Source organism: Cyprinus carpio, chromosome B23 (genome assembly GCF_018340385.1).
Source record: "Cyprinus carpio isolate SPL01 chromosome B23, ASM1834038v1, whole genome shotgun sequence".
NCBI classification, from domain to species: Eukaryota; Metazoa; Chordata; class Actinopteri; order Cypriniformes; family Cyprinidae; genus Cyprinus; species Cyprinus carpio.
The window spans coordinates 18,142,769-18,167,105 of record NC_056619.1 but is presented as its reverse complement, the minus strand read 5'-3'; the positions used below and the strand labels follow the sequence as shown (position 1 = coordinate 18,167,105).

General features: G+C 36.9%; 2 protein-coding genes across 6 annotated transcripts; one reads left to right on the top strand and one right to left on the bottom strand.

The window, feature by feature from the left end:
* The first annotated feature begins 351 nt into the window (after positions 1-351).
* Positions 352-18,952, top strand: LOC109088858 (coiled-coil domain-containing protein 50-like). Of its 5 annotated transcripts, none has more exons than XM_042751084.1 (13): positions 352-591; positions 1,513-1,603; positions 7,469-7,531; positions 8,370-8,499; positions 8,728-8,818; positions 13,021-13,099; positions 14,483-15,613; positions 16,291-16,406; positions 16,825-16,902; positions 16,976-17,086; positions 17,496-17,584; positions 17,668-17,741; positions 17,841-18,952. In XM_042751084.1, the coding sequence occupies exons 2-13, from the start codon at positions 1,555-1,557 to the stop codon at positions 18,002-18,004; spliced, it is 2,175 nt and encodes a 724-aa protein (XP_042607018.1). In that variant the 5' UTR covers positions 352-591; positions 1,513-1,554; the 3' UTR covers positions 18,005-18,952. The 5 variants fall into 5 exon arrangements, with proteins under 5 accessions (XP_042607018.1, XP_042607017.1, XP_042607021.1 ...); XM_042751083.1 differs by having other exon boundaries at positions 17,668-17,747; XM_042751087.1 differs by lacking the exon at positions 14,483-15,613 and having other exon boundaries at positions 355-591.
* tnfrsf9a (tumor necrosis factor receptor superfamily, member 9a) lies at positions 18,820-24,093 on the bottom strand. Its single transcript, XM_042751088.1, has 9 exons — positions 23,654-24,093; positions 22,966-23,113; positions 22,124-22,240; positions 21,805-21,942; positions 21,604-21,676; positions 21,446-21,513; positions 21,323-21,361; positions 21,052-21,192; positions 18,820-20,939 (listed from the first exon to the last, which is right to left on the bottom strand). Exons 2-9 carry the CDS (start codon positions 23,105-23,107, stop codon positions 20,809-20,811), a joined length of 849 nt encoding a protein of 282 aa, XP_042607022.1. The 5' UTR covers positions 23,108-23,113; positions 23,654-24,093; the 3' UTR covers positions 18,820-20,808.
* Positions 24,094-24,337: the final 244 nt, after the last annotated feature.

The window sequence follows — 24,337 nt, the reverse complement described above, 5'->3', positions numbered from 1 at the left end:
AAGACTCAATCACCAGTAGAGGGCAGAATATCATCCCACTCCTCTGAGGAACACTTTGTAACAGAATAAAATAATATGCATTTATTATGCACTATTCATTTAGCCTAACTAAACTTGAGAAAATTTACTGAATAATAATTTGCTATTATTTTTAATGATGTTTTGTCAACTTATTGTACATTTCAATAATTACAATGAATAAAAGACTTTAGATCTTTTATGAAGTCTTTTATATTTTAAAGAGCGAACCAGTGCATCTTTATGGATTATTAAATTATATTTGTGTTCATGTTTGATGTGATTGGATGCACCAGTGTGATGTAATGCGCGCGCTGGTCGAAGGAGGGAGCGTGAAGTTTGTCCGTGCTGGCTTCCCATCCCTGTGGAAGCTTATGCCATTGTCTCGTTGTCAAAAACAGTCTGTCTGGTCGGAAACTTTGAAGCTGGGTATTTAGAGTTCAGGCTTGTTTCAGACACTGACAAATCCAAATATGAGCTTATAAGAAGTGAGAGTTTTTCGAGTAACCCTAGTATGCAACAAGTAGTTGAACGCAGACAAGAGCATTTATAGAGAAGAGAGGCGCGGAGCAGGTAAGGCACTGTGTTTGGTGTCTGTAGTGAATCATGTTTTTGTGATGAATCATTGTGGTGAAAATCGTGAGGAATGTGAAGATCCATTTACCGCACTGTCCTCATTCATTTAACTTCTGCTGGTTTGTTTGTTTTTTGGTTGTTTTAGTTTCGTTTTGTTTTCTTTCGGGGCTCTTTTCTATTAGCTGCTTTGTCATATATTTTGTCTTCACACAGTGTTTGTTTATGCTTTCTGACAAAGTGTATTATGGTAAAACACAATTTATGCTCTGGTTGAGTCAATAGTTTTGCAAATTATGTCTAAATTTGAATGAATTTGCTGTTTAAAACATTTATTTATTATGGCTGTGTTTGCATTTGTTTACAGATGACTTCTTAAAGAAATTGCTTTATTTTATTTTATTTGATATTTTTATTGTTTTATTTTTATTATTTTATTTTGCAAGTGATATAAAGAAATTACTATTTTAATTTGACTTTGTTTTACTTTATTGATGATTTCTTATGACGTTTTATTTTTGGATTAAAAAATATATATTTTACACGTTTTATACACAACTCCTTATTCCTGTTATTTCTTCTTCTTCTTTTTTTTTTACAGATGAATTATTATAAGGTTAATATAGTCTTTATTTTTTATTATAAAAATAAGTAAATAGTAATTTATATATATATATATATATATATATATATATATATATATATATATATATATATATAAAATGTGTTGTAACATCCAAATATTCTAGCAGTGGTTTGTCAAAAGATTTGTGTTTGCAGTGCACTACGATCTCATAAGTAATGTATATTTAATGAGACAGTGGTGAACTGTGTATCTGTTGGGACACTCACAGTGACCAAATAAGCTACTTTGGCCTAGTCGGTCTAGCACTAACCAGAGTCTCTCTCTCATGAGACCAGGTGTTGCTGAATGGCATGAGTTGTTGAGCAGTGCCAGAAGTCATGGCAGAGCTGGAGGTGGATCAGTCCAACCTGCCCAGAGTCCAGGAGGGTAAGACCTGCCTGACATGCATCATAGTTACACATTGCAGACCATTTCATTTTGGGTGATTTGTGCTATTATGCTGTATAATGCGTAAGATTCCAAAATTTGTCACATCATTGTGGGACTGACTGTTGATTCCCATTCTGATGTCTCAGATTTTCAGATGTCTCATGTGCTACAAGCTTTTACTGATAAGTCTGAGATCTGATTAACATTCCAGACATCTGCTGTATATCTCGGAAGCAAAAGAGTTGTCTTTTTTTTTCCATTGGTGAAAGAGCCTTTCTGCATGGCCCTGTTTGCTCCAGTACTGTCTCTTATGCTTCTTTTGAAAGGGGAAATTTTGATGATGATTTCCCTTCCATTCTCTTTCTGTACATAATGCTTTCATTGTTTTGCTTTGTATTTTTACGCTTAAACAAGCACTGACTATAGAACAAAGACTCTATGAGATCACCCAGTTAACTAATGTCTATGCATTACTATGCCATGTTTTTCCCATTGGTTTTATATCCTTTAAACTTGACCTGTGAGCAACAGTGTTTTCATTTCCTCAGTTTGTTTTCAATACTTGTTCCCCAAAGCATTGTGTAATAAATATATCTCAGTGAGACCCCTTTGTCTTCACTCTTGTTTTATCAGTTCCGGTGAATGTGTTTTTGCTCTGGTAGTTCTCTTGCCGTATTCCTGGGAATGCTGTCTCTTTACCCCATTTCCCTTGAGAAAAAAGCAGCCTCTTTCCTCTCTGCACTTTAACCCCTTTGCATCCTTTACTCCATGCCTTCACTGACCCTTTCCACTTTTTCCTCTTCCGTCAAACCTCTGCCAGGATAGATATTTAGGCCTATAAATCTCTGGTAGTGGCAACTATATATTACTGTTCAAATGTTTGGGGTCAGTAAGATTTTTTTTTTTTTAAGTTTGTATTTTTCATCAGCAAGGCACATTTATTTGAGCAATATCGTGAATTTACACTTCTTTTTGATCGTGTACATACATGTAGCCTTGGTGAGATTGGCAGATCCATTTCAGACTTTGTCTGTTTTGCATGCTGTGACTGCTCAATCTTATTTTTTAAATGGGCGTATGCATATATGCTTTCAAACATATGTTTTGCCTGTCTTTGTAATATGAGCATGTCTTTTTGGCTTGGCTTCTGCAAAACTAGTTTGACAACTTTATGTCCACACCCTCTTGCCTGCCAATCCTCTCAACGCCCCAATCAGACACCTGAATGCTGAGGTCAGGTCCATTAAACCACATTGCTGCTAGAACCGGGTCTGCAGGCTCAAATCCCTCCTCCTACAAGGAGAGGAGCGTATGAGGTTTACAGGTGCTTAGACTGTCGAGAGTGAATTTTAAAGTTACACAGGTATACAGCTTCTCCCTTATTGACTGGATAAAACGGATGATCCTTTCAGCGTGTGAATCTGTGAGTGTTGTTTTTTTGTTGACCGCAAATTTAGAGACATGAGCCTCCTGCTGTTAGAGGTTCTGGAGTTCCTCATCTGTAGATAAAGATGAGCAGAAATCCCAGCACTGACTGAACTGTTATGGGGGTGGATACTGCTGTCACAGGAATCTTATCAGTTTAGGTGTAGGTTGAAGGACAGATCAGCGTTTGGAGAGAAGACTAATGTGTTTTCCTGACCAAACCTAATCAACATACTAAATACAACTGTCAGTAGTTCATTCTGTTGTCCTTGTTTTATTAAGATTGTTTTGACTAAAGGAATCAGACCAGATGTTTTAATAGTTGGCTGTTGGCGTATGTGCTTGGCTAGCATGCTAGCATAGGCTTCACATGTATTTTGCTGTGTTATGCTTCCTAAGAACAGTAGCTCTGATTAAATGAGACTGATAATTTTATGATCCAACTGATAGCCCAGTCGTGAATCTTATATTGCTTGTAAACACCTAGATACAAAAGAAATCAATTGAAATGGAATCTTAAGTTTGAGAATAATTGTCACTTTAGTTTGGGGACCAATTCTCACTATTAACTAACTATTAACTATGACTTTTGCCTAAATAATCTCCTAATTTGTTGCTTAGTAGTTAAAGTAGTTGTTAAGTTTTGGTATGGCGTGGATTAAGGGATCTAGAATATGGTCATGCAGTATAAGGCATTAATATGTGCTTTATAAGTACTAATAAACAGCTAATATGCATTAAAGGGATACTCCACCCCAAAATGAAAATTTTGTCATTATTCACTTACCCCCATGTCGTTCCAAACCCGTAAAAGCTCCGTTTGTCTTCGGAACACAATTTAATATATTTTGGATGAAAACCGGGAGGCCTGTGACTGTCCCATAGACTGCCAAATAAATAACAGTGTCAAGGTCCATAAAAGGTATGAAAGTCATCGTCAGAATACTCCATCTGCCATCAGATGTGCAATCTGGGTTATATGAAGTGACGGTAACACATTTTGTAAGCGAAATTTTTTTTTTTTACAACTTTATTCATTAATTCCTTTGTCAACAGTCTCCTCTATGTCTCTCCATATCACCGTATGCTGTGCTCTTCTGTATCAGCCGCGCCACAAGGATGCGCTGTTTCTACGTGTATTTAGCTTCGATTTGAAAGAAAACAGCACATCCTTGTGGCGCGGATGACACAGAAGAGCATACACAGCATACAGTGATATGGAGAGACACAGAGGAGACAGTTGACAAAGGAATTATTGAATAAAGTCTTTTTTTTTTTCTTTGATTACAAAAAGTGTTCCCGTCGCTTCATATAACCCAGATTGCACATCTGATGGCAGAAGGAGTATTCTGACGATGACTTTCATACCTTTTATGGACCTTGACACTGTTAATTATTTGGCAGTCTATGGGACAGTCACAGGCCTCCTGGTTTTCATCCAAAATATCTTAAATTGTGTTGCGAAGACGAACGAACCTTTTACGGGTTTGGAACAACATGGGGTAAGTGATTAATGACCAAATTTTCATTTTGGGGTGGAGTATCTCTTTAATATGCATTCTAATAAGCAGCTAGTTAGTGAGAATTGGTCCCTAAAGTGTTACCTAATTGTCATGTACTCTACAGCACTCTAAGATTGTTTAGGTTTTTAAAGCATTAAACAGCTCATCAAGGTTCCATTTGTTTGATCAAAATATATCAAGACAGTAATATTGTGAAATATTTCCATTTAAAGTAGTTTTTCTATTTTTATCATATCTTTACAAAGTAATTTATTCCTGTGATAGCAAAGCTAAATTTTCAGCATCATTTTCAATGTCATTTGATCCTTAAGAAATCATTTGAATGCTGATTTGGTGCTGAAAAATTCTTCTCTTTTTTAATTTTTATCAATTTAAACAGTTTTGCTGCTTAATATTTTTGTGGAAACTGATAAATTGATTACAGGATTCTTTGATGAATAGAAAGAAAGTATTAGCAATTATTTTTTTATAACATTATAAAAGTCTTTACTGTCAATTTAATGCATCCTTGCTGAATAAAAATATTAATTTCTTTCTTTTAAAATCTTCCTGGCCCCAAACTTTTGAACAGTAGTCTAAACCTTTAAAGCTATATATCCTGATATTTTATGAATAGGCTTGCATGTCATTTGTAATGCAACATCAAAATGGTTTTATTGGCATTTGTTTAGATATTAGCAAGGAATAGGCTATATAGGGTCCACAAATATTTTTGTAGTGGATTTCTGTTGATGTTAGCATTCTTGTCCTGCTATGTCCCCTTGCAGAGAGTATGTTAGCTGCTGGACAAAACAAACCAGCTACTGAGTCTACAGAGCCACTGGATGTCTCAAAAGAGGACATTATGTTTTGCCCTTATCTGTATGCCTTTCCAAAGTAAACACCACCAATCTCACTATCCTTCTTCTCAGCTTGGGTCTTTTTCCTGTTGCTGGCACATCTGGAAACCATTCCTCCTGTGTGCAGGCGTATGTGTGTGCGCTCTGGGTGGATGTGTGAGGGCATTGTTGGGAGGTGCTTGTGTAATCTGATATGGGTTATCGCAATATGCAGCAGGTGGGCTCAAGCAGAAAATACATTTGTCTTTTCGGATACTGAAACGGTTGCATTTAAACCTGGGATACCCCACAGAAAGATCATTTCTCTCTGCTCACATTTTTAAGGGGGTTGGTAGTTTCACCCCACCAGACGGGGTGGCTGGGCCTCACAGCTATACATAGATTCCCACCAGCTGCTCAGGTCAGAGGTTGTGCTGAAGTCAGTATGTCTACATTAGGATTTTATGGTCATCCTACTCTTATTCAGCATAATTGCCCAGGCCATCCTGAAGTACAGTAAAGCAGATGTAGCTAGAGGTCTTTTGTGTTTCAAGTTTCAGTCCTGTTGAGTGTGAATTGATGGGGTGGTTCTTGATTTAGTAAAATGTTCACTTTTACTGCTCTCAGGGTTTGTAATGTTCTCCATCCCGACCGCAGGTCCAGAACCAGCGCTAAAGCCTCAGACTCCAGCTGTTGTGTCAATTACAGGCCGTATTCCTTTCTGAAACTCTCTGCGACTCAGCCACCCTGTAAATCGCTGAATTTGAGGTTGCCTTTTGCTAAATTTGAATTTGGTGTACACTTTGTGGATATTCTGAGGGGCGGCACCACGGAATTGTTGAAGTTTTGTTGCCGTGTTTGTGAGAGCTGTATATGTTTGTCTGGTAAGACCAGTGACACTGCTTCAATCAACACCCCTCAATATTCACCACAACATGCACTCCTTGAGGGTGTACAGAACTGCAGTGTACAGAACACTGTACTGAGCTTTTTTAGGTTAACTGCGTACTGTACAAAATCACCCAAATTATTTACAGCACCTCAAGAGGTTTGAGTAGGACTAGTGTTTATTTAAAGGTGTTTATTTAACTTTTTTTCTGGGATGCTTTAGTGCTCCAAAAGATCTGCGCTCAGCTCATATAAGCTGCAACTTTGTTACACAAGTGTATTTTATGTGGCTGTACATCAGCTTGAAAGACTCTCAAGAACTGTACTTTTGTTAAATTTAGAGTTCACTGACCTGATACTCTGTGTTTTTGCTTATTGTTAAAGGAATGTTCTGGGTTAAATAAAGCTGCTGATTAGCACAGAAAATAATGCATGACCAGATCTTCATCCACCTAGAACAGTTATCCTTCCATTAGAACAATTTAGACAATTTTAGATAGCTATGTAACACTTTAGTACAGAAGAAAATGCAATCTTCGTATTTCTGTTTTAAGTCCTCTGAAATGCCTGCCCCATATACATTACCTAAATTTGTTTGGTTTTACAAATGGAGAGACAAATTATTTTCAAAAGCACGATTCAGATTTCTTTTAAGATTTTCCTTAAAGCAGCAAGAGCCTTTCTGTGTTGTCAGTTATTTTAAAATGGGGTTTAATATGAAATGTGACACTTACGGGACCAAAACCACAAGTGCAATTTTGTTTTTAACTTTCCAGGGTCAGTTATTGTCATGCAGACTGTTATTATGGCTTTATGAAATTTGAGTGACTCATGTTTAAAGTTAGTATATAAAGAATTTAAGACTTTTTTTAAAGGGATAAAAATATATATATATATATTTTTAATTTTTGAAATATGAGACTTCACAAATGTAGTGCTATGAACATTTTTAAATGAGCTTTACTAAAATTACCTGAAGTGATTTCTGAAGACATGAAATAACACGGCATGTCTCTGAACACAGTCCAAATGCCTGCCAGTATTTTCTGAGAAAGTCTCCTGTTACAGCTTTGCAAGTAATTTATGGTTAAACTACTATAGATACTATACTTTTATAATCTGAAGTGATCATAAAAACCACTGACTTCTCATAGCTGTTAATTGTTCATTTTTTTGCAGTTGTATTGAGTGTTGTTTTTCCTCTGCAGTATGCCAGTGTTTTGCTGTACTGGAGGATGGAGCTCTAGCTCATAACCTGCAGGAACAGGAAAGTAAGTCCCATTTCTCTAATTTCATCTGCCACACCTAAAGCATTTTAAAGCAAGCTTAAAATCTGTTTTCTCAGCCTTGACATATTCAACCATCTTTTGTAAACTTCTAAAGTGGGCTGGTGCTCACACACCTAGAAATACAACGGTGTTTCAGTACATAAGGTAACAAGACCTCTCATGTGAATCAATCTGCCTTGTTAACTAAAATATCCTGCTTGGTCAAATGAGTTCAGTTTTAGTCTGTTCTCTGAACAGCCATCCATAGAGATCACCGCATCTTTATTTAAGTTAATGTTTTTCATCTCAGCCTGTTACACGACCCTAAATGGTTATGAAAACATAACAAACTGGGATTAAGGAGGCTACAGGAGGTCTAATTACATTATTGGCTGAAATAAATACATTATATGTTTAGAAATCATTTTCTCCTATGTTTATGTGAACAAAAATGCATTAAGAACAGTAATTATTGTAATATTGTAGAATAAATAAATAAAATGTATTCAAAATGCTGAATTTTAAGCAGCCATTACCCCAGGGCTTCAGTATCACATTATCCTTCAGAAATATTCAAATATTCTTATTTGATGCTCAAGAATTACTATATTAATTTTGAAAGCGATTGCTCTGTTAAATATTTTTTGGGACCTGTATACATTCTTAAATGAATAGAAATTCAAATGGAATTTTTTTATAACATTATAAATGTCTTTATTGTCACTTTTGATAAATTTAATGCATCCTTGCTGAATAAACAGTTTCTTTTAAAATAAAGTCTTTTAAACAGTAGTGTGTCATCCATGTGCTCTTCTGTAACCTTGCATGCTTTCTTCAACAGTTGAGCAGTACTACAACTCAAACGTGCAGAGGAGTCACCTGGTGCAAGGAGACATCAGAGTAGCCAAGAGACTCCAGGATGAGGAGGAGCAGAGGGCTCAGATGCTGCAGCACCAGACCACTCGCCAACTGTAAGATCACACACACACACAGTCAAAGACTAGTCACACCACCATCAGATATGACACTGTCTGTTCATGGTTGTACACTGTTTATCAGCAGTTCAGTCACTGATAACACATCCAAAGTCCACTACTGTCCAATAGTGTGATAGTCTCAGCATTTCCTCCTTACATTAAAGGAAACAGATGTGTTTTTTAATTGTTGTCATTATATCAGAGGTGTTTTTTTTTCTGTGAGGAGGAACGAGACTCAGAATACGCACGCATGATTCAGGAGGAGATCCAGCGGCGTTCGGATGAAGCTCGGAGGAGGGAGGTGGAGGACGAGGTGTGTAACACACTCCAGGCTCAGTAAACGTCACCCCTTCTGTTTTTCATTTACACCTCTGAACCACTTTGTCTGAGGGATCAAATGGATCAATAATTAATGAGTCACTGTGGGACGCCAGTGAGATGATGTATTCAGCTAGTCTCCTGTGGAGTGTAAGTGCTGGCAAAGACCACACGGGAATGAGCATCAAGCTACTATAAAGCAAAAATCACGCTCATACTGTGCATTAATCAACTTCAGATGCATTTAACTCCAGCCCACCTTAAATAACCTTCCCCTGGCACACTTCTAGTCTTTGAGTTCAGTGAGTCACAAGTAGAAAAGCTGAGTGTGGAAATGTTCTCCACCAGAAATAAAAGGAAATCTCTATGGATCTGCAGCTTTTCTTTAGTGAGGGCTTTGTATTAAGTGTCTCATAAATGTTATAGCAGTTATTTGTGTTGGAGGTGGTGTGGCATAGTGGTTAAAAACTGCAAGCGGTAATCCATAAAGTTCAGTCCAAGTAGCATTGTGACCTAGTGCTTAAAGGGATAGTTCACCCAAAAATTTAAATTTTGTCATCATTTACTGACCTTCATCTCGTTCCAAACCTGTATGAGTTTCTTTCTTATGTTGAACATAAGAGAATATATTTTGAAGAATGTTTGTTATCAAACAGTTGTTGGTCCCCATTGACGTCCATAGTATTTCTTTCCATACTATGGAAGTCAGTCGGAATCAACAACTGTTCGGTTCTTTAAAATTATTCAAAATATCTTCTTTTTTTGTTCAACATAAGAAAGAAGCTCATACAGGTTTGGAATGACATGAAGGTCAGCAAATGATGACAAAATTCAAATTTTTGTGTCAGCAATTCCTTTAATGTCTGGTTGCTCCTGTAACTGTACTAAAAGGTTATAATAGCATCAGCTAAATATGAAATCTTAAAGTTTATAAATATTAAATCTAAGTTCTCCCCCAAAATGTTTTTCTGATTTATAGTAAGGCAGTAAATATAGAAGTATTTGGGGAAATGGTTCTGGAAAATTAAAACACACATATACAGTGAGTACTGTACATATGAAAGTTTGAGAACCACTGCAACAAACATCATGACCAGACAATTCATTTAACCAGAATAGTAGTTGTCCTGATTAAATGATTTATACTTTTTAGTTCAAATAATACATTTTTATATTAAATAATATTTTAGCAAAAGTAAGAGATGAGCATTTCAGCATGTAAGACCTCCTGATTACATTTGTTGAGTTATTATTGTCATGTTCCAGGACAGTCTCTGAGAAATTTAAACAGGTAACAACAAGGTGTCTGAGTCTGCCAGGGAAAATAATTAACTTGTTAAGGTTTTGTTTTTTTGTTTTTTTCTCTTGAATGACATTGCAGCGAACCTTAATTAAGGAGTCTCATGTTCAGATTTGTTTGAAGACAGACTGCCTGTGGGGCTTACTGTGGAAATCAAAGCCTAAGTGTTTTTGGAAGTGTCTTGAGAGTGGGAGAGTCCCGGATGAGCAAGTAGAAAAACTGAGTCAGAGAACACTGGCATATCAAGTTATAAGATCCTAACCACCTATTATCATGCAGGTGATCTCGGGAATCTGGGTTCCAGATAAATCTGAGTCAACATCCCTGTGAGTCATTTCAAATGACAGTGTTTAACTAATTCTGAATAAGGAATTTTGGACATTTGGGACATGTTATGAGTTGTATAGTGAACATGATCTCTGATTCTGCAGATATTTTTGACTCATGAAAGAATCGTGACTAGACATGACAAAAACATTTTTGTCTTGTTTTGCAGTTAATATATTTAAACATCCTTAAAACAAAATTTAGAACAAGACTAGTTTGAGAAAAATGAGACTTAGTTGAGAAAAATAATTATTTTTAGAGAATATATCTTGAATTAAGTTTTTATTACCTCACTGGCTTTTTAGTAGCAGTTTGTTTTTTTAAAATAAACTTTGTTCATTTTGTAAGTTTTGTTTTAAAAACATTCCAGATATTCTCTGAAAACAAATAATTACCTTACACAGTTCTGCTTCTCAAGTATATTTATGTTCTTTTATATTAAAGATGTAACTGGAAACACCAAAAGTGCTCATTGTAATTTTGAAATGTTAGTTTAAAATTAAGCTTTAAAATGGACATGATAAAATATCAGTCTGCTTATTCTTGTTTAATTAATATTTACTAGTAATCTTGAAGGTGTTTTCAAACCCGCGTGGCATATTTTGCACTGACAGGCCTTGCATATTGCATAAAATGTCATTCCGCTGTATTAATTATACATAATTTACACCCCCGCAGCCCTGTGTTAATTAAAGCCTGTGAGGCAGCAGGTCGCATCTAAATATCATCTCCACACACGGCTCTGAAGCCTGCTGTCCTGTCGAGCTCCTACAGGAGCAGGGAAGAGTAATGCTGAACATAATTCTCACCCAGTCATTCTAATAGTTGTGTACACAAACAAACCTCATCTCCAGGTGCCAGATAAGCTCAGAATCAGACCCCTTGTGACAGGAAAATCTCTCAGCGCAGGATGGTGGATTTAATTCGGTTGGTGCTGTGAAGTAAGAAAGGTCAGCATAACAGGTTAATTAGAATGATGGCAACAGACATAGAGAGACTGCTGCTGAGGAGGTTAACATGACAGTTTAATGTAAGGGGCCCCCAGAAATGCAGATATATATATATATTTTTTTTTATGTATGCAGACCCCTTTAATATATATATATATATATATATATATATATATATATATAATTTTTTTTTTTTTTTTTTTTTTTTATGTATGCAGACCCTTTTATGCTGTGTGTGGAAAATATTAAGCATGGTATCATACAAAATTTTCCTAAATTAAAAGACAATTTTTTTGTCATTGGCTAAAGCCAAAACACTTATTATTAATTTTATACAGTAAATGGTTATTTGTAGTTAACAGCAAAGTCAACAGCATATCTTGCTTTTTCTACAAATTATTAGTTTTATTTCTACTATTAGAACATTGGAAAAACATATTTAAGTTTCACAATAGATACCAATTCAAAGCATAGTGTTAAAATACATTGCTGTAAAATCTTTTTATTTTCTCTCAAATTTTCCACAGGCACCTTAGCACCCCCTTGTGACCCATTAACGGAATCTAACTTTACTTACTGTTCTCCCATGTTCCCATTTTCCTTTTTATAAATATTTAGCCCAGCTCTTCAAGTCTTACATTTTTCCTTCCTGCTGAAGTATGTAAACAGCATTAGAATCCCAGATTTTAGCTCAGTAGAAGTCAAAGTTTTATGATTCTTGGAAAAATAACTTGTTTTGTCATTGAGACAGAACTCTGCCATCTTCTGGCTAAGTGCTGTAAATTCTCTCGCATATACGCGGTGTGTTGTCACATTTATGGCTGTTTCTGCAAGACTTTAAAGTACAGTATTTCATAACACAGTTAAAGGCAGGTAGAAATGCAAAATAAGAAATGTTTTAAATAGTAACCAAGCGAGACACTAGTGACTTAGAAGCATATATAAAATTGTAGGGGTTCAAGTAATGCTTTCACAGAAAGTTTGTAACTTTCTTATGAAATGTGCATTGATTTCATCTTTATTTACATAGCACAAAACGTTGGTAGGCATGTGATTAAAATAAAAGAAATTGTCACTGTGGTAATCGTACTGTAATTGATTGAGTTAAGATATGTTTCAACCATATTTTGTCAGAGGAAACTTGTGAGTCATTGTGGTCAGCTGTGCGATAAATTGTGTCCCCTGTTTGCCAGTTTAGTTGCAAACCGAGCACATAGCTGTTTGAAGATTCGACATGGTGGGCTTTTTGCAGTAGGAGCAGGCAGGTCTCAAGGCCTTTGATACGTAAGCCTGGAAATTCCCCTCTGTTGACGTACGCCGACTATCGCTGGCGTCTGTGTTGAGTGTATATTTCTAGTCACAAAGCCCACGCTTAGGTTTAAGTGTTTCACATCAATGTGTCATAACTGAATAACTGTCAATCTATTTCTTTCTAACGTGCTATTATAGTAGTTTTTTTGTTTTTTGTCATTTTTTCTGTTTTCAAATACAATCTACAGCTATATTTTACATGCTTTTCTATATTCATTAAAAATTTGTTTAAAATAAGAAACAGATCCTCACTTCCCCAAATGACCATAGTGATCTGTAAAGCTTATTTTTGTTGTTGTTGTTTTTTAGGAAATAGCAAAGAGGATACAGGAAGAGGAAGAGCTTTATTTGAGACAGAGGAGCAGTTACCAACATAAAGATGGTAGAGGTAAAATACTCCACTGTTATTCATGACATTATTGAACAATTTTTATGAAGTGGTGTGACTTCAACAGTTTTATTAGGTAGGCCGCTCTTTTGTGACAGCAGACTCACAGTGTGTCTGTTGTGTGATAAACTGCACTTCTGTATAGAAAATAAAGTTACATTTCTAGATTACTGCATTTAATATTTTCTTTCATGGTGGCCACATATTTTATAGATTATTAGGAGTGTGAAATCTAAATTACATGTCAAGGGGGCCACATTTACATTGACACTGAACTCGAACCCCACAGTATAGCTATAAACTGTTTAAATCATCTGAACTGAGTCTGATTTTGAGTTTGATTTGTGAAAGATCATGTTGATAAATAGGTTTATAGTGCAGTTTCAATAAGTTTATGTGAGACCCAGTGAAAATGTGCTCAACTGTGATAATACTTTCAGTGGAACTTATAGGAATCAGTGACATGTTCACATACAGTATAAATGCTGTATACTGTTAACATGGGTGCCATTCACATGCTGAGGACACTGAGAAACTTACGCATGATTCAACTTACGCATGATTAAATCAGTTCTTTTGCTTGCATAACAGTATTTCTGTTTGTCTCCCTCATTTACTTAGTAGCTTTCTTGGAGAAGTGAGTAGTAAACATGTTCATAGTAAAAATGTCTTATTCCAATAACATCGAGACTGTCTCAGTGTCTTGTCACATGTGTTTTCTGTCTAGTCAAATGGTTGTTTCCTGTATAAGCATCTGATGTGCTGTAAATTAATGTGACACCATGGGTGATTATTTCTTACACAGAATACTCCATCATCTTTAAGCAAGTCTGAAACAATAAATCTACTGAAATAATACACAAATACTTTGTTTCAACATGCAGTGTATTGTTAATGCATTCATCATACAGTATGACACACATAGCCAGCTGCATCATTTGCTTTGTAAGCCCCACAGGACATGATATCATCTGGGATGATGATCCTGAAGTCCAGTTCATTCATGTTTGTTTCCTGTTTGAGTCTGATATTAAAACCTGAATTCCTTTAATGCCATAAACAGAGGTACAAGCAAATGTCAAATTTTGCTTTGTTTTGCTAAACAAACCCAGTCAAAGTATAGTTCACCCAAAGGTGAAAATTCATTTGGAATGACATGAGAGTGAATAAATGATGACTCTACTAACCACGTCCTGAATCTCCATCAATTCAGTGAAGCTCCATGTTTTTTTTTTTTCCTTATGTACTGCATGTTATATTTTCATTTTTCCTTTTTACTTTTAAACAGAGCTTCATATGTTAACTGTTTTACTCTGCACCCCTCAATCTCTAACCATTTCTCAAATCCCCTGCTTTATGTTTGCATGGTTGGCTTTACTAAAGAGTCCACAAGCATTCCTGCTCGTCCATACTTACCCCGGCCTGTTCATGTACCTCACAACCGGTCTCCAACCAGAAGATGGCAGCACTCCTCCTCGCCCACCTACTCAGACTCTGAGGAGGACCTGATTGAGTACAGTAGGCCTACTGTCAAACGACAGGACAGCAAACCCCCTGTAGGGCAGAGGAGGTTGATCGGCAGACCTTCCGAAGCTCATTCAGAGCAGGACGACAAAAGCATGACCAGCCAAGGCAGCAGTAACAGATCTTCACACCTGTCAGGTGGATGGGGTGATGTCATTAAGCTCATAAAGAACGATATGAGTGAGCAAGGCTACCTCAGCCACAGCTCTGATGATGATCTCTTTGAACCAGTCTATAAACTGGAGAAAATATTACGACAGAAGCAGCAGGTCTCAGGAACAGGGCTGAGTCGACACAGCAGCATGAGGGAGGATCGTAACAGAATGTGGCAGGGAGACGGTTGCGGCCTTAGAGAGAGTTTTAGGGAAAGACATGTTCATTTCCTGGATGAACGGAAGCGCTCTAACAGTTATCTTGCCAACGGTTTTAGGACCTATGAAAATGGTCACAGGGACACTAGGGAAAGAGTTCAGTGTTCCGTAGGGATGTCAAGAGAGGATCACACACAACTCAAAGAAACTCAAGGTCTCCACACTCAAGCTCAGGGGTTTCGACGGAACATTTCAATGCGACGTAGTTATCATGGTAACATCAGGCAGACATCGGTGAGTGAAGGAAGCAGAACATGCAGCGTAGATGATTCTAACTTGGCTAGACAAAGACCCTCAAATAATGCCCCCTCACTGCAGCCTAGAGTGCCACAGTTGATGGGGTTAGAAGTGGAGGACCGTTTGAGAGATACGAGAAGTTGGGAGATGGCAAGAAGCAGAAATGCATGGCAGAGAGCTCGATCATTAACGGAGGATGAAAGGAGGATAGACCGAGACCACAGGCGTGACGAGTGTAGAGTGAGGCGAAGTCAAAGTGAGCGCTGTCAGACCTTCGAGGAGGAGAGATCGAGAACAGAGGAAGAGTTGGAGAGGGAGAGCAGGAAGGAGGAAAGACGGATTCAAAGACTCCATTCTTGCAGTGGGCGCTCTTCTGGAGCAGGTAACCCCTCTCTGCAGTGTGACTGAGCCTGTCCCTACATCTGCTCATTGCTTTCCAATCATCCCCAATCAGTAAACAAGAACTCCTGTCCATTCCTGTGTGCTTCCGGTGTACATCTTGGGAGTTGAGACCATTATTTTGGTGTCATCTGCTTTTACTTAAGTTTGATCCCTTCTCCAGTGATCTCATCCTTGTTTTTCAAAAACCTCAAAATCTCATCTGCTTCTCTTTCTTTTAGAGCAGCTAAATATTTTTGGTTCTTCTTGACTTGGCCTTGCAATTACTTTTTGATTTGGCTCTTACTTTGTGTGTCCTTTAGGTGTGTTTTCAGGGCTGTAATCTACCCAGTAAGATTCAAAATACGTTAACTCAAATGGAAATCCACATTCAACAGTCTCAGCTAGAAGTGTCCAATCATGGTCCTGAAGGGCCACCATCCAGGAGAAAAAAACTCCAGCCCTAATTACACCCCTGAACCAGCTAATTAAGGTCTTCAGGATTATTAGAACCTTCTAGGTAAGTATGTTGGAGCTAAACTCTGCAGGACAGTTGCCCTCAGGGAGCAGGATTGGACACCTCTGGTTGTGGCCCAACTGGCTGAAGGTGATGGTGGCCTGAAAACCCTGTGTCTCCTCTCCACATTATCTGGTTGTGATTTTGCCCTTATTACCTGACAGGACCTGGTCTTAGGGGTGGAAGGGCTGCGCTTGACTTGGGAAGTTTGGAGCAAGTGCTGCTAGATGAGGAGCTTGCCCGCAGGCTGCAGGAAGAGGAGGAGAGATTGGCCGAAGAGGTGAACTACAAGACCAAATATATCTACCCCAGTTTTGGTATATGCCACTCACTCCTTAATCAAACACACTTGATTCAGGTCATCAACTCATTAGACATTTTAAGACTCTAAGAAAATGGAGTGTCAGACAAAGGAGACATTCAAAATGTTTGGTGTTGAGGGGCTCCAGGAACGTGATAGAATAACACTGGTATATTGTATACCATCTATTAGCACGCTTAAATAAACTTTGTATAAAGGGCTAGTGCTAAACTCTGCTGGAAGGTGGCCCTCCAGGAGCAGGATTGAACACCCTTTGTATATACCATCATACTGCCCAGCTCTATTAGTGCTCTTCCATGAAGTCTGTTTAATATGCCTATCAATATCAGTAGCAAAAATTCCTAAAATAATACTGAAGTGCGTTCTCTTCTCTCAGACTGAGCAAGGTTCCTCTCCTCTTAGAAGGGACTGTCCTATTGGAGACTTCAAAGCAGCACAGGTTGCTCAGGATGAGGTAAGCCAGAGTTTGAATGAGGGCTATTTTTCCCAATGCATAAATGGGTGCATAAATTGTCGATTTGTGGCAGGAAATTGCACGTTTCATGCAGAAACAGGAGATAAAGGCTAAACGGATGTCTCGTGAGCTGGAACCTGTTCAAGAATACAGAGAGAATGATAGAACAGCATGTGACAGACAGGTAGCCATACTTTTAGACTGTCACAAACTTTTGTTGTTGTGTAACCATGTACTCATTACTAACTAACCAAAAATTCCAACTATCTGAATGTATCAAATTACACGTCTGCAGAGCTGTCTTGTCCATGCATGTCTTGGGCACATTCCTTCAGATATTAGTACTGATGAACTGGTTAAAACTTACTTTTGATCATATGATTCATCGGTATTGCCACATGTGTTCTTTGGAAATATTCATATTTCAAGGATGATTCACACTGACTCAGCAAACACCAATTTCTAACAAATTCTAAAACCCTGTTCGTGTTTGTTGGACCAGAGTGAACTGACCTTTAGTTGCTTTTTTTGTAGTAGTACAAAGAAATTCCAAAATATTTTTTTAATGATGAATCTTGCTGTTTGTTATACAGAGGCAGAGACTGGATTCCAATGGTCTTCAATCCCCAGTTGATGACTTCACCCCAGACAATCAGCACCCTAGTCACGTTTCCATGACTGTGTAAATCACTATTTTCTCTATGAACTATGGCTTAATTAATATAAAGAATAAATATTCTTTAACTTCCTTTGGTGTTATCACAGGCAACCGCAAGCCATCAGGAATATTGCAGAAGAGCTGGACCCCACCTTTCAAAGGAAGGATGCAGCTGAATCAGGTCAAAGTAATGATGCTTTCATACATTCACATAACGCAAAAAGCTTTTAAAGTATTTATGAATGGTATGAATAATAATTATAAAAATATTAACTTATAGATTCCTGTCAAAATCAAACTTCACAACAAGTAGGTTTGTATAGCCCCTTGGAGGAACCTACTTTTGTGCCCCCCACAAAACGACACAGTGACAAACTGGGACGAGTAAAGCCCAAGGAGAAAAAGGAAAATGCAAAACAGAAAGATAACTGCAAGCAGCAGTGATGCTGGACATATAGAAGTGTGAAATCAACTGCAATACTGAATTAATAACCAAATTAGATTAAAGAAATGAAATGCATGCATGTCCTGGCAGTTTGGGGCTTTCCGTTCTTCTGCTTTCTCCAAGACTTGGGATACTTTTGTAATCAATAAATCAACTTGAACTTGCAAAACAGGGACACTCCATCCAGATAATGCTGCTATTACTAGTAAACACCTGTTTAAGTCATGTCATGCTCTTTTGGTTTGTTTCATTTTTATTTAGCAGCTGGTTTGAGGGTGGTATGTAACCACAGAGGGAAAGCTACCAATAGCAGTACTTGGCATTACACATTTGACTTCTGGGAAAACCTGAAACGATACTATGCTTTGATAAAGGAAGTTGGCACATGGTTGCATGAACCTCTTTGGAGTTTTTCTGCATGACTCTTGACCTCTTAAGATATTCAAGCAGGAATTCTTTTTAAATTGCATGTACTTTTTTCCCCCCTGTATTCCAGGAACTACACTAGTCTTAATTTGCCCAAAGTGTTATTTTCATTTCTAATGGTTGCCTTCGTTATGTAAGAAGTTATGAAAACTTTTTGCAGAACCTGGTCATGCATTCACATTGCAGAAATTAAACATTTACTGTTTCTAATATTATTTTAATAATATTTAGTGGTTTACACTATTTTGGCTTGAGCTGTCTTCCTTCTTTATAGTGTACATCAAGTTTTGCCAGGCTGGAGGAAATGAAACTTCCTTCTATTTATGTACTGATGCTGAATGCTAACATTATTCTAATTATGTTATATTATGGCAACAATGTAAATGTGTTGTCATGAATCAGTAGGCCTTTATTGCTTATATAAAGTTTAATGAATGCTTTGTACAGAAGACATGTATATATATATATATATAATACCCATATCTTTCTTGATTCACATCAATAAACACATTTTACATTTACAGCAGAAATTGTGTAGAATTCAATTTGAACTGTAGGTAAAGGTTAAGACTTTCCCTAATTACCAACAAATTCATGCAAATCTCTGCGGGAAGCACCTCAAACATAAATTTCCAGTGAGACCTTCTCTTCCCACAAACTGAAACCTCTGTGTAAAAAAAAAAAAATGATTTTTTTTTTTTTTTAACACAAGAGGTAGAGCTGTTTTATAAAATGGAATACCCAGTATAAGGCTTTACATAGTAAACCCATGGTGACACATAAAGAGACATTAAACAGGGTGACCTTTTTTTGACCGTTAAAGACGAGCACCATTATCACATTGCTCACCCACCAGTTGTTCCACTCCTATTCCATTACTGTTGTTATGCTTATAACGCCCTGAGAAAACAGCTCCTTGGAGCAAAGTAATGTTTTTTTTTTTTTTTTGTGGATGCAGAGCTCAGCACGTTGGTACACGTATGTATAGATGTGGGAGGAAAATGAAACTGGAATGCAAAATGATTCATCATGATTCCTAGATTAATAACATTACAGATACAGTAAATATTTTTCAACTCTGGTCATCAGGGAACTCCCACTCAGTCAGCAGGATATACAGGATATATAGTCCACTGAACAGTCCTTTTAGATTAGTTTAAATATGTAAAACCATGTCAGTAAAACCATGCAACACTGCTTTTCACACTGACCTTAACACCAAGTTGTCATCTTTGCGTGTAAAACGATGCGACGTCAGAGCGTAACAGCCAATAACCAATCATAGACAAACAGCGCTCGCCTCATTAATTACTTATGCGGTTTATAGAGTTATCACAACATTTAGCGTTCTATTTCATTTCAGCGTTTGAGAGGTAAATGTCAAACAGTGATGGAAACGTGTTAATTGGGGTGAAGAGACTATTTTAATTTTAGCATAAACCGGATGGTACATCCAGGAATAAATAAGCCAAACTGTTGCATATGAGCGAGACAAGCTTTAATTTAAACCGTTCATCCAATGATACTGAACCCGGTTTTAACCAATGTAGCATGTGCCATGTGAAACCTTGAGTCGAAACCTAAATGCCCAGGGTAAATTCCTAACCCCAAGTAAAGAATGAATTGTGAATGAATGAACAGTGAGTCATAATTTTCTTAACCCAGAGCTTAGAAAGGCAAGAGTTGACAATTTAACTTATTTTTAAATCCTAATGTACAAAACAGTAAAATGCACAAAAAAATCCTGAGGTCAAATGTTTAGTTTCAGCAGTTCACTTCCTACATGACATGGTCAACCACATTTAGCTACCAAAAAACTACTCTGCACTCTCTGCTGATTTCCAGACAATAAAAAATTGAAATAAAAACAACTGGACAAAGAACTATTATTAAATAAAAATGGTTAAAGTGCAAAACATGCCATTTAAAACAGTCTCTTTGTGGTCATGTTATCCTCTTTGTTCTTGATCCAAAGATAATTTTTTAAAATGGTGCTCTTTTAGTAAAAGTGGGGAAGCCCACCAGGGTATTTCAAGAGGGCTTTGACCTGAAAATGTGATGCAAGCACCAGTAGATGACGCCTACTCTCATAAAAGTGTTGACATACTGTCTGCTACTGCACACCTACATTAACATCTCATCTTTGTGTTATTAAGGTGCACCACACTTCAGACACCCTGACGTGAAAGTTCATTTTGTTCTTCAAAACAAATGTAACTCATTTTGTTGAAATGAATCACTGATACACCAACTGGAAAGGCTTATCGACACCCAGTCAAGTATGTATTTCACAATTTAGCAGATTTTCAGAGATTTTGTCCTCTTGTCCCTGTAGCAATGCTAAAATCAGATAAAAAAAAAATACTGTCCAGTAAACTCACACTATGAGTTTAGACTCTGAGTCTTGCGTATTGATGGACTCTGAGCTGCTGCCCTGTTCCTGCTCTGGATGACGAAAACTACAGTCTTCCTGCTCAACAATCATTATCCTGGACACGTCTGAGTGGTCTAAAAGAAAGGAATGACAATACTGTAAAATCAGACAATATCATGACAAGTAGTTTTATTCTAAGAACGCCAAATAGGAAAGACAAAATGAACACATAGGTTTAAATGGTACCTTTGTCAGGGGTATCGGTTTTTGGCTTCTTCTCTGTTTTGTTTTGTCCCTTTACGTATGCAACCACGGATCCTATGATAAAAAGGACTGCCAAACCAGCCATCCCTGCAGCAATGAAAACTGGAAGCCAGTTTGTCTGTCCTTGAGGAAACAAAAATATCCTTGAGGTTAGAATTTGATATTCATATTTAAATATAAGTCCAATTAATTTGAGCACAGCTCTGCAATGGTGGTAATGTTTTTTGCTTTTTCACTAGATATTTTCATTTACCATTTTTATTTTCTGTCCCAGTAGGTAAGATTATAGGTTCTGTAAAAGACACAAAAAACATTAGATGATGCGGCATGTTGCTTGCCATCCAAGTTATATTCTTCTCCTGAATTTTCTTTTTACCTTCTAAATATGTGCATGTACTGTCACTGGTAACATTTCCTTTGACCAAAGTCTGTCCATCAGGACAACTGGAGAATGAATAAGAAAGTTTGAATAACTTTAATGGCAAATGCATTTCTGAGAAATAATATTTAAAAAAACAGCCAATTTTACGCTACCTTTTTCTCAATTCTTTGCACGCACTGTGGATTTTATCATTGAATTTTCCCTCAGGACATTTTCTACAAGATCCTGCAAGCATTAATTTACAGAATTTAATTGAAAATAATAGAGCGTAACAGCAAGCAATTTGATATTAAACAGCCTGAGAGCTTCTTAATCGGAGACGCTCAAGAATAGGGGTTCAATTGAAGTCTTACGTTCTTCTGTGGGCTCCTCCCCCACCTTGCATTCATCAACACAGAAGGAACATTTCTCGTTCCCACACCGATATCCTTTCTTGCATCCACATACGGTATCTTTGCTGCTAGTGCAAAGTTCTCTTACGAACTGATTTCCTATAAACATGTAACAGAAAGTTTAATGCTTACTCAATATGATGTTATGTATATATTAACTCGGCATAAAGCACATATCAAAGCTTATGATGATGCATATAAATAAAATCACGTTCTCACATAGCCATTAATTATCTTTTGCTAACCAAAAAGGCAGTGAGGATGTAAAACTGGAACATACCTATGCACTGGGTACATCTCAAACAAGATGGTTTATCATCGTTGATGTAAGTTCCATTTCCACAGGGGGTACAGAGCTTTTGTGGGTCTCTTCCACAATTTTCCACTCGGCGGTTCCCTGTAACCACAAGCAGCTGCTTTCAGAATGGCCACTGAATCTCATATACATTTGACACTTATAGATGTATGACTTCAGCGCTCTAATCACTAACGGGTGTCCAAAGGTGAGAGGGAATTTTTTTTCCCCATCTCATTAAAATCCAGCAATAAAAAAGTTAAGAAAAATATAAAGTTCAACTTTTTTTTAATCTGATAATATATTAACATTTTAGTCCCACTGTATGTTTAACTGATGTCATACAACATAACGTCTGTTTATCTGGAATGATATATCCAAAACATAGAGATAGTTACTGCTAATAAGGAAAAAATGAATCTATTGAGTCTCAGAAGGTTTGAAAATGGACATTACAAGTAAGCTTTACAGAGCTCCTTATTTATAGTTCGATTTCTAGGACAACCCTTTGGGTTTTCTAAGGATGATCTAGTCATCTTAACGCAATGACAGAACAATTCATGGATTTCCCTTTGAGTGCTAAACCACATCCTTTTCATGCGACACTTTCAAAATGATCTGAAACTTCCTTCACTAATGTGTAATTTCAGTGATAATCTGTAATCCGCTTTTTGGCTTCTCCGATATTCCAATAAATTAATACATTTTTAAAAAGGAAAATTATTAAAGTGCACCTTCTTAAAATTAAGATACATTGTTACAAGAATTGCGAAAATATTATTAGGTTACATATTGCAGTACATTGCTGTCAGTAAATGTCTCTGTACCTGGCTTGCATTTCTTGCAGCAGACATCATCGTTTCCATTAAGAATCCAATCATCACATCCAGTGTCAGTACCTAAAGTGGAGTTCAGTACTAGACTAAATACTAGCAAAATCCTTGAAGGTCCCCTGAAAGCAGCCAACATTTCTTCCTGCACAACAAATAAAACAATTTAACAACTAAGGAAGATTGTTAAGCAAATATAATTGTTTAATTACACTGACACTAAATGACACTACTGTCTTCAGTAAGGCTGAACTGAACTTTCATAATGAATGAACTTTACAGTTATTAAACTGAACTAAACCAACACTGAACTGACTGGAGCCAACTATCAGCTGCTTTATAGCAGAATTTGGATTTGACACATTTTTCAAGTTTGCATCATTTATTCTGTTACTTTCCTGTTTAATACTGTAAAGCTGCTTTGAAACTGTCTATTGTATAAAACATTATAAAAATAGATTAATTATTGAAAAATTATTAATAATAATTAAAAGTGTAATTCATTCATTAATTCATTCAACTCTGTCAGCAGTGAACAGTGAAGTAAAATAGTCTCAATCAACTTCTAAAATGCTCAAATGATTAAATATTTTAAATGTAGCATAGAAATGTAGCACAGTTACAATTATGTATATATGATTAATATTAACAAATTAGTTAAATAATGTAAATAACATTCTCTTACTGTTTTCTGTGTAGTGGTCCTGACTCGAAGCAAACGCGCACTAAAATGAGAATTTCCACTGGCTCATCATTTAAAGATCACAACATTTACGGGCGGGTCTTTGAGACATTCTTTCTTACACGTCGCTCCCACACACACACACACACGCACACACCGCAGCTATCGTCTTCAGGGCTCGTCTACTCACACATTTAATGTCAAAGTGTCAATATCAAAAACGGAGAGAGAGCGAGAGAGAGGGAGAAAGAGCGAGAAAGACTGCAGCTTTTAAAGGACGCAGACATAGCCTACAGCTTATAGAAGCAGACATAGCCTACTATAGTAGCTGCGTCTCATTTCGGAGGTTACGTCCTCCGTAGGTCGCATTTGAAGGCTGCATACGTTATTTAGGATGTCTTAAGAAAAGTAAGCATAATAAAATTGACTGTTATTCATTGTGAGGTTTAAAATACTATATATATTTTTACTTTGCAATTTAACGTCACTTTTCTCAAATGAGACTTCCCCGATGACGTATGCAACCTTTTAAATGAGACACAGCTAACTGTTTGTACTTTAACAGCTGGTTAATGACACACATCATGACACATCCAAAGGACTCATGGACATCACCTGCCATGTCATCCACATTAGAAACTCAGCAGTTTCGAGTTCCTCATAAGGCTATATTTTATTTCATTCCTT

Bases quoted from the DNA above. Each gene is read 5' to 3' on its own strand.
- LOC109088858 (XM_042751083.1), top strand. From the start codon at position 1,555: ATGGCAGAGCTGGAGGTGGATCAGTCCAACCTGCCCAGAGTCCAGGAG. The intron at 1,604-7,468 runs GTAAGACCTGCC...TTTCCTCTGCAG, and splicing joins CCTGCCCAGAGTCCAGGAGG to TATGCCAGTGTTTTGCTGTA. The intron at 7,532-8,369 runs GTAAGTCCCATT...TTTCTTCAACAG, and splicing joins TAACCTGCAGGAACAGGAAA to TTGAGCAGTACTACAACTCA.
- tnfrsf9a (XM_042751088.1), bottom strand. From the start codon at position 23,107: ATGTTGGCTGCTTTCAGGGGACCTTCAAGGATTTTGCTAGTATTTAGT. The intron at 21,943-22,123 runs GTATGTTCCAGT...ACATGTTTATAG, and splicing joins GAGATGTACCCAGTGCATAG to GAAATCAGTTCGTAAGAGAA. The intron at 21,677-21,804 runs GTAAGACTTCAA...TAATGCTTGCAG, and splicing joins GGAGGAGCCCACAGAAGAAC to GATCTTGTAGAAAATGTCCT.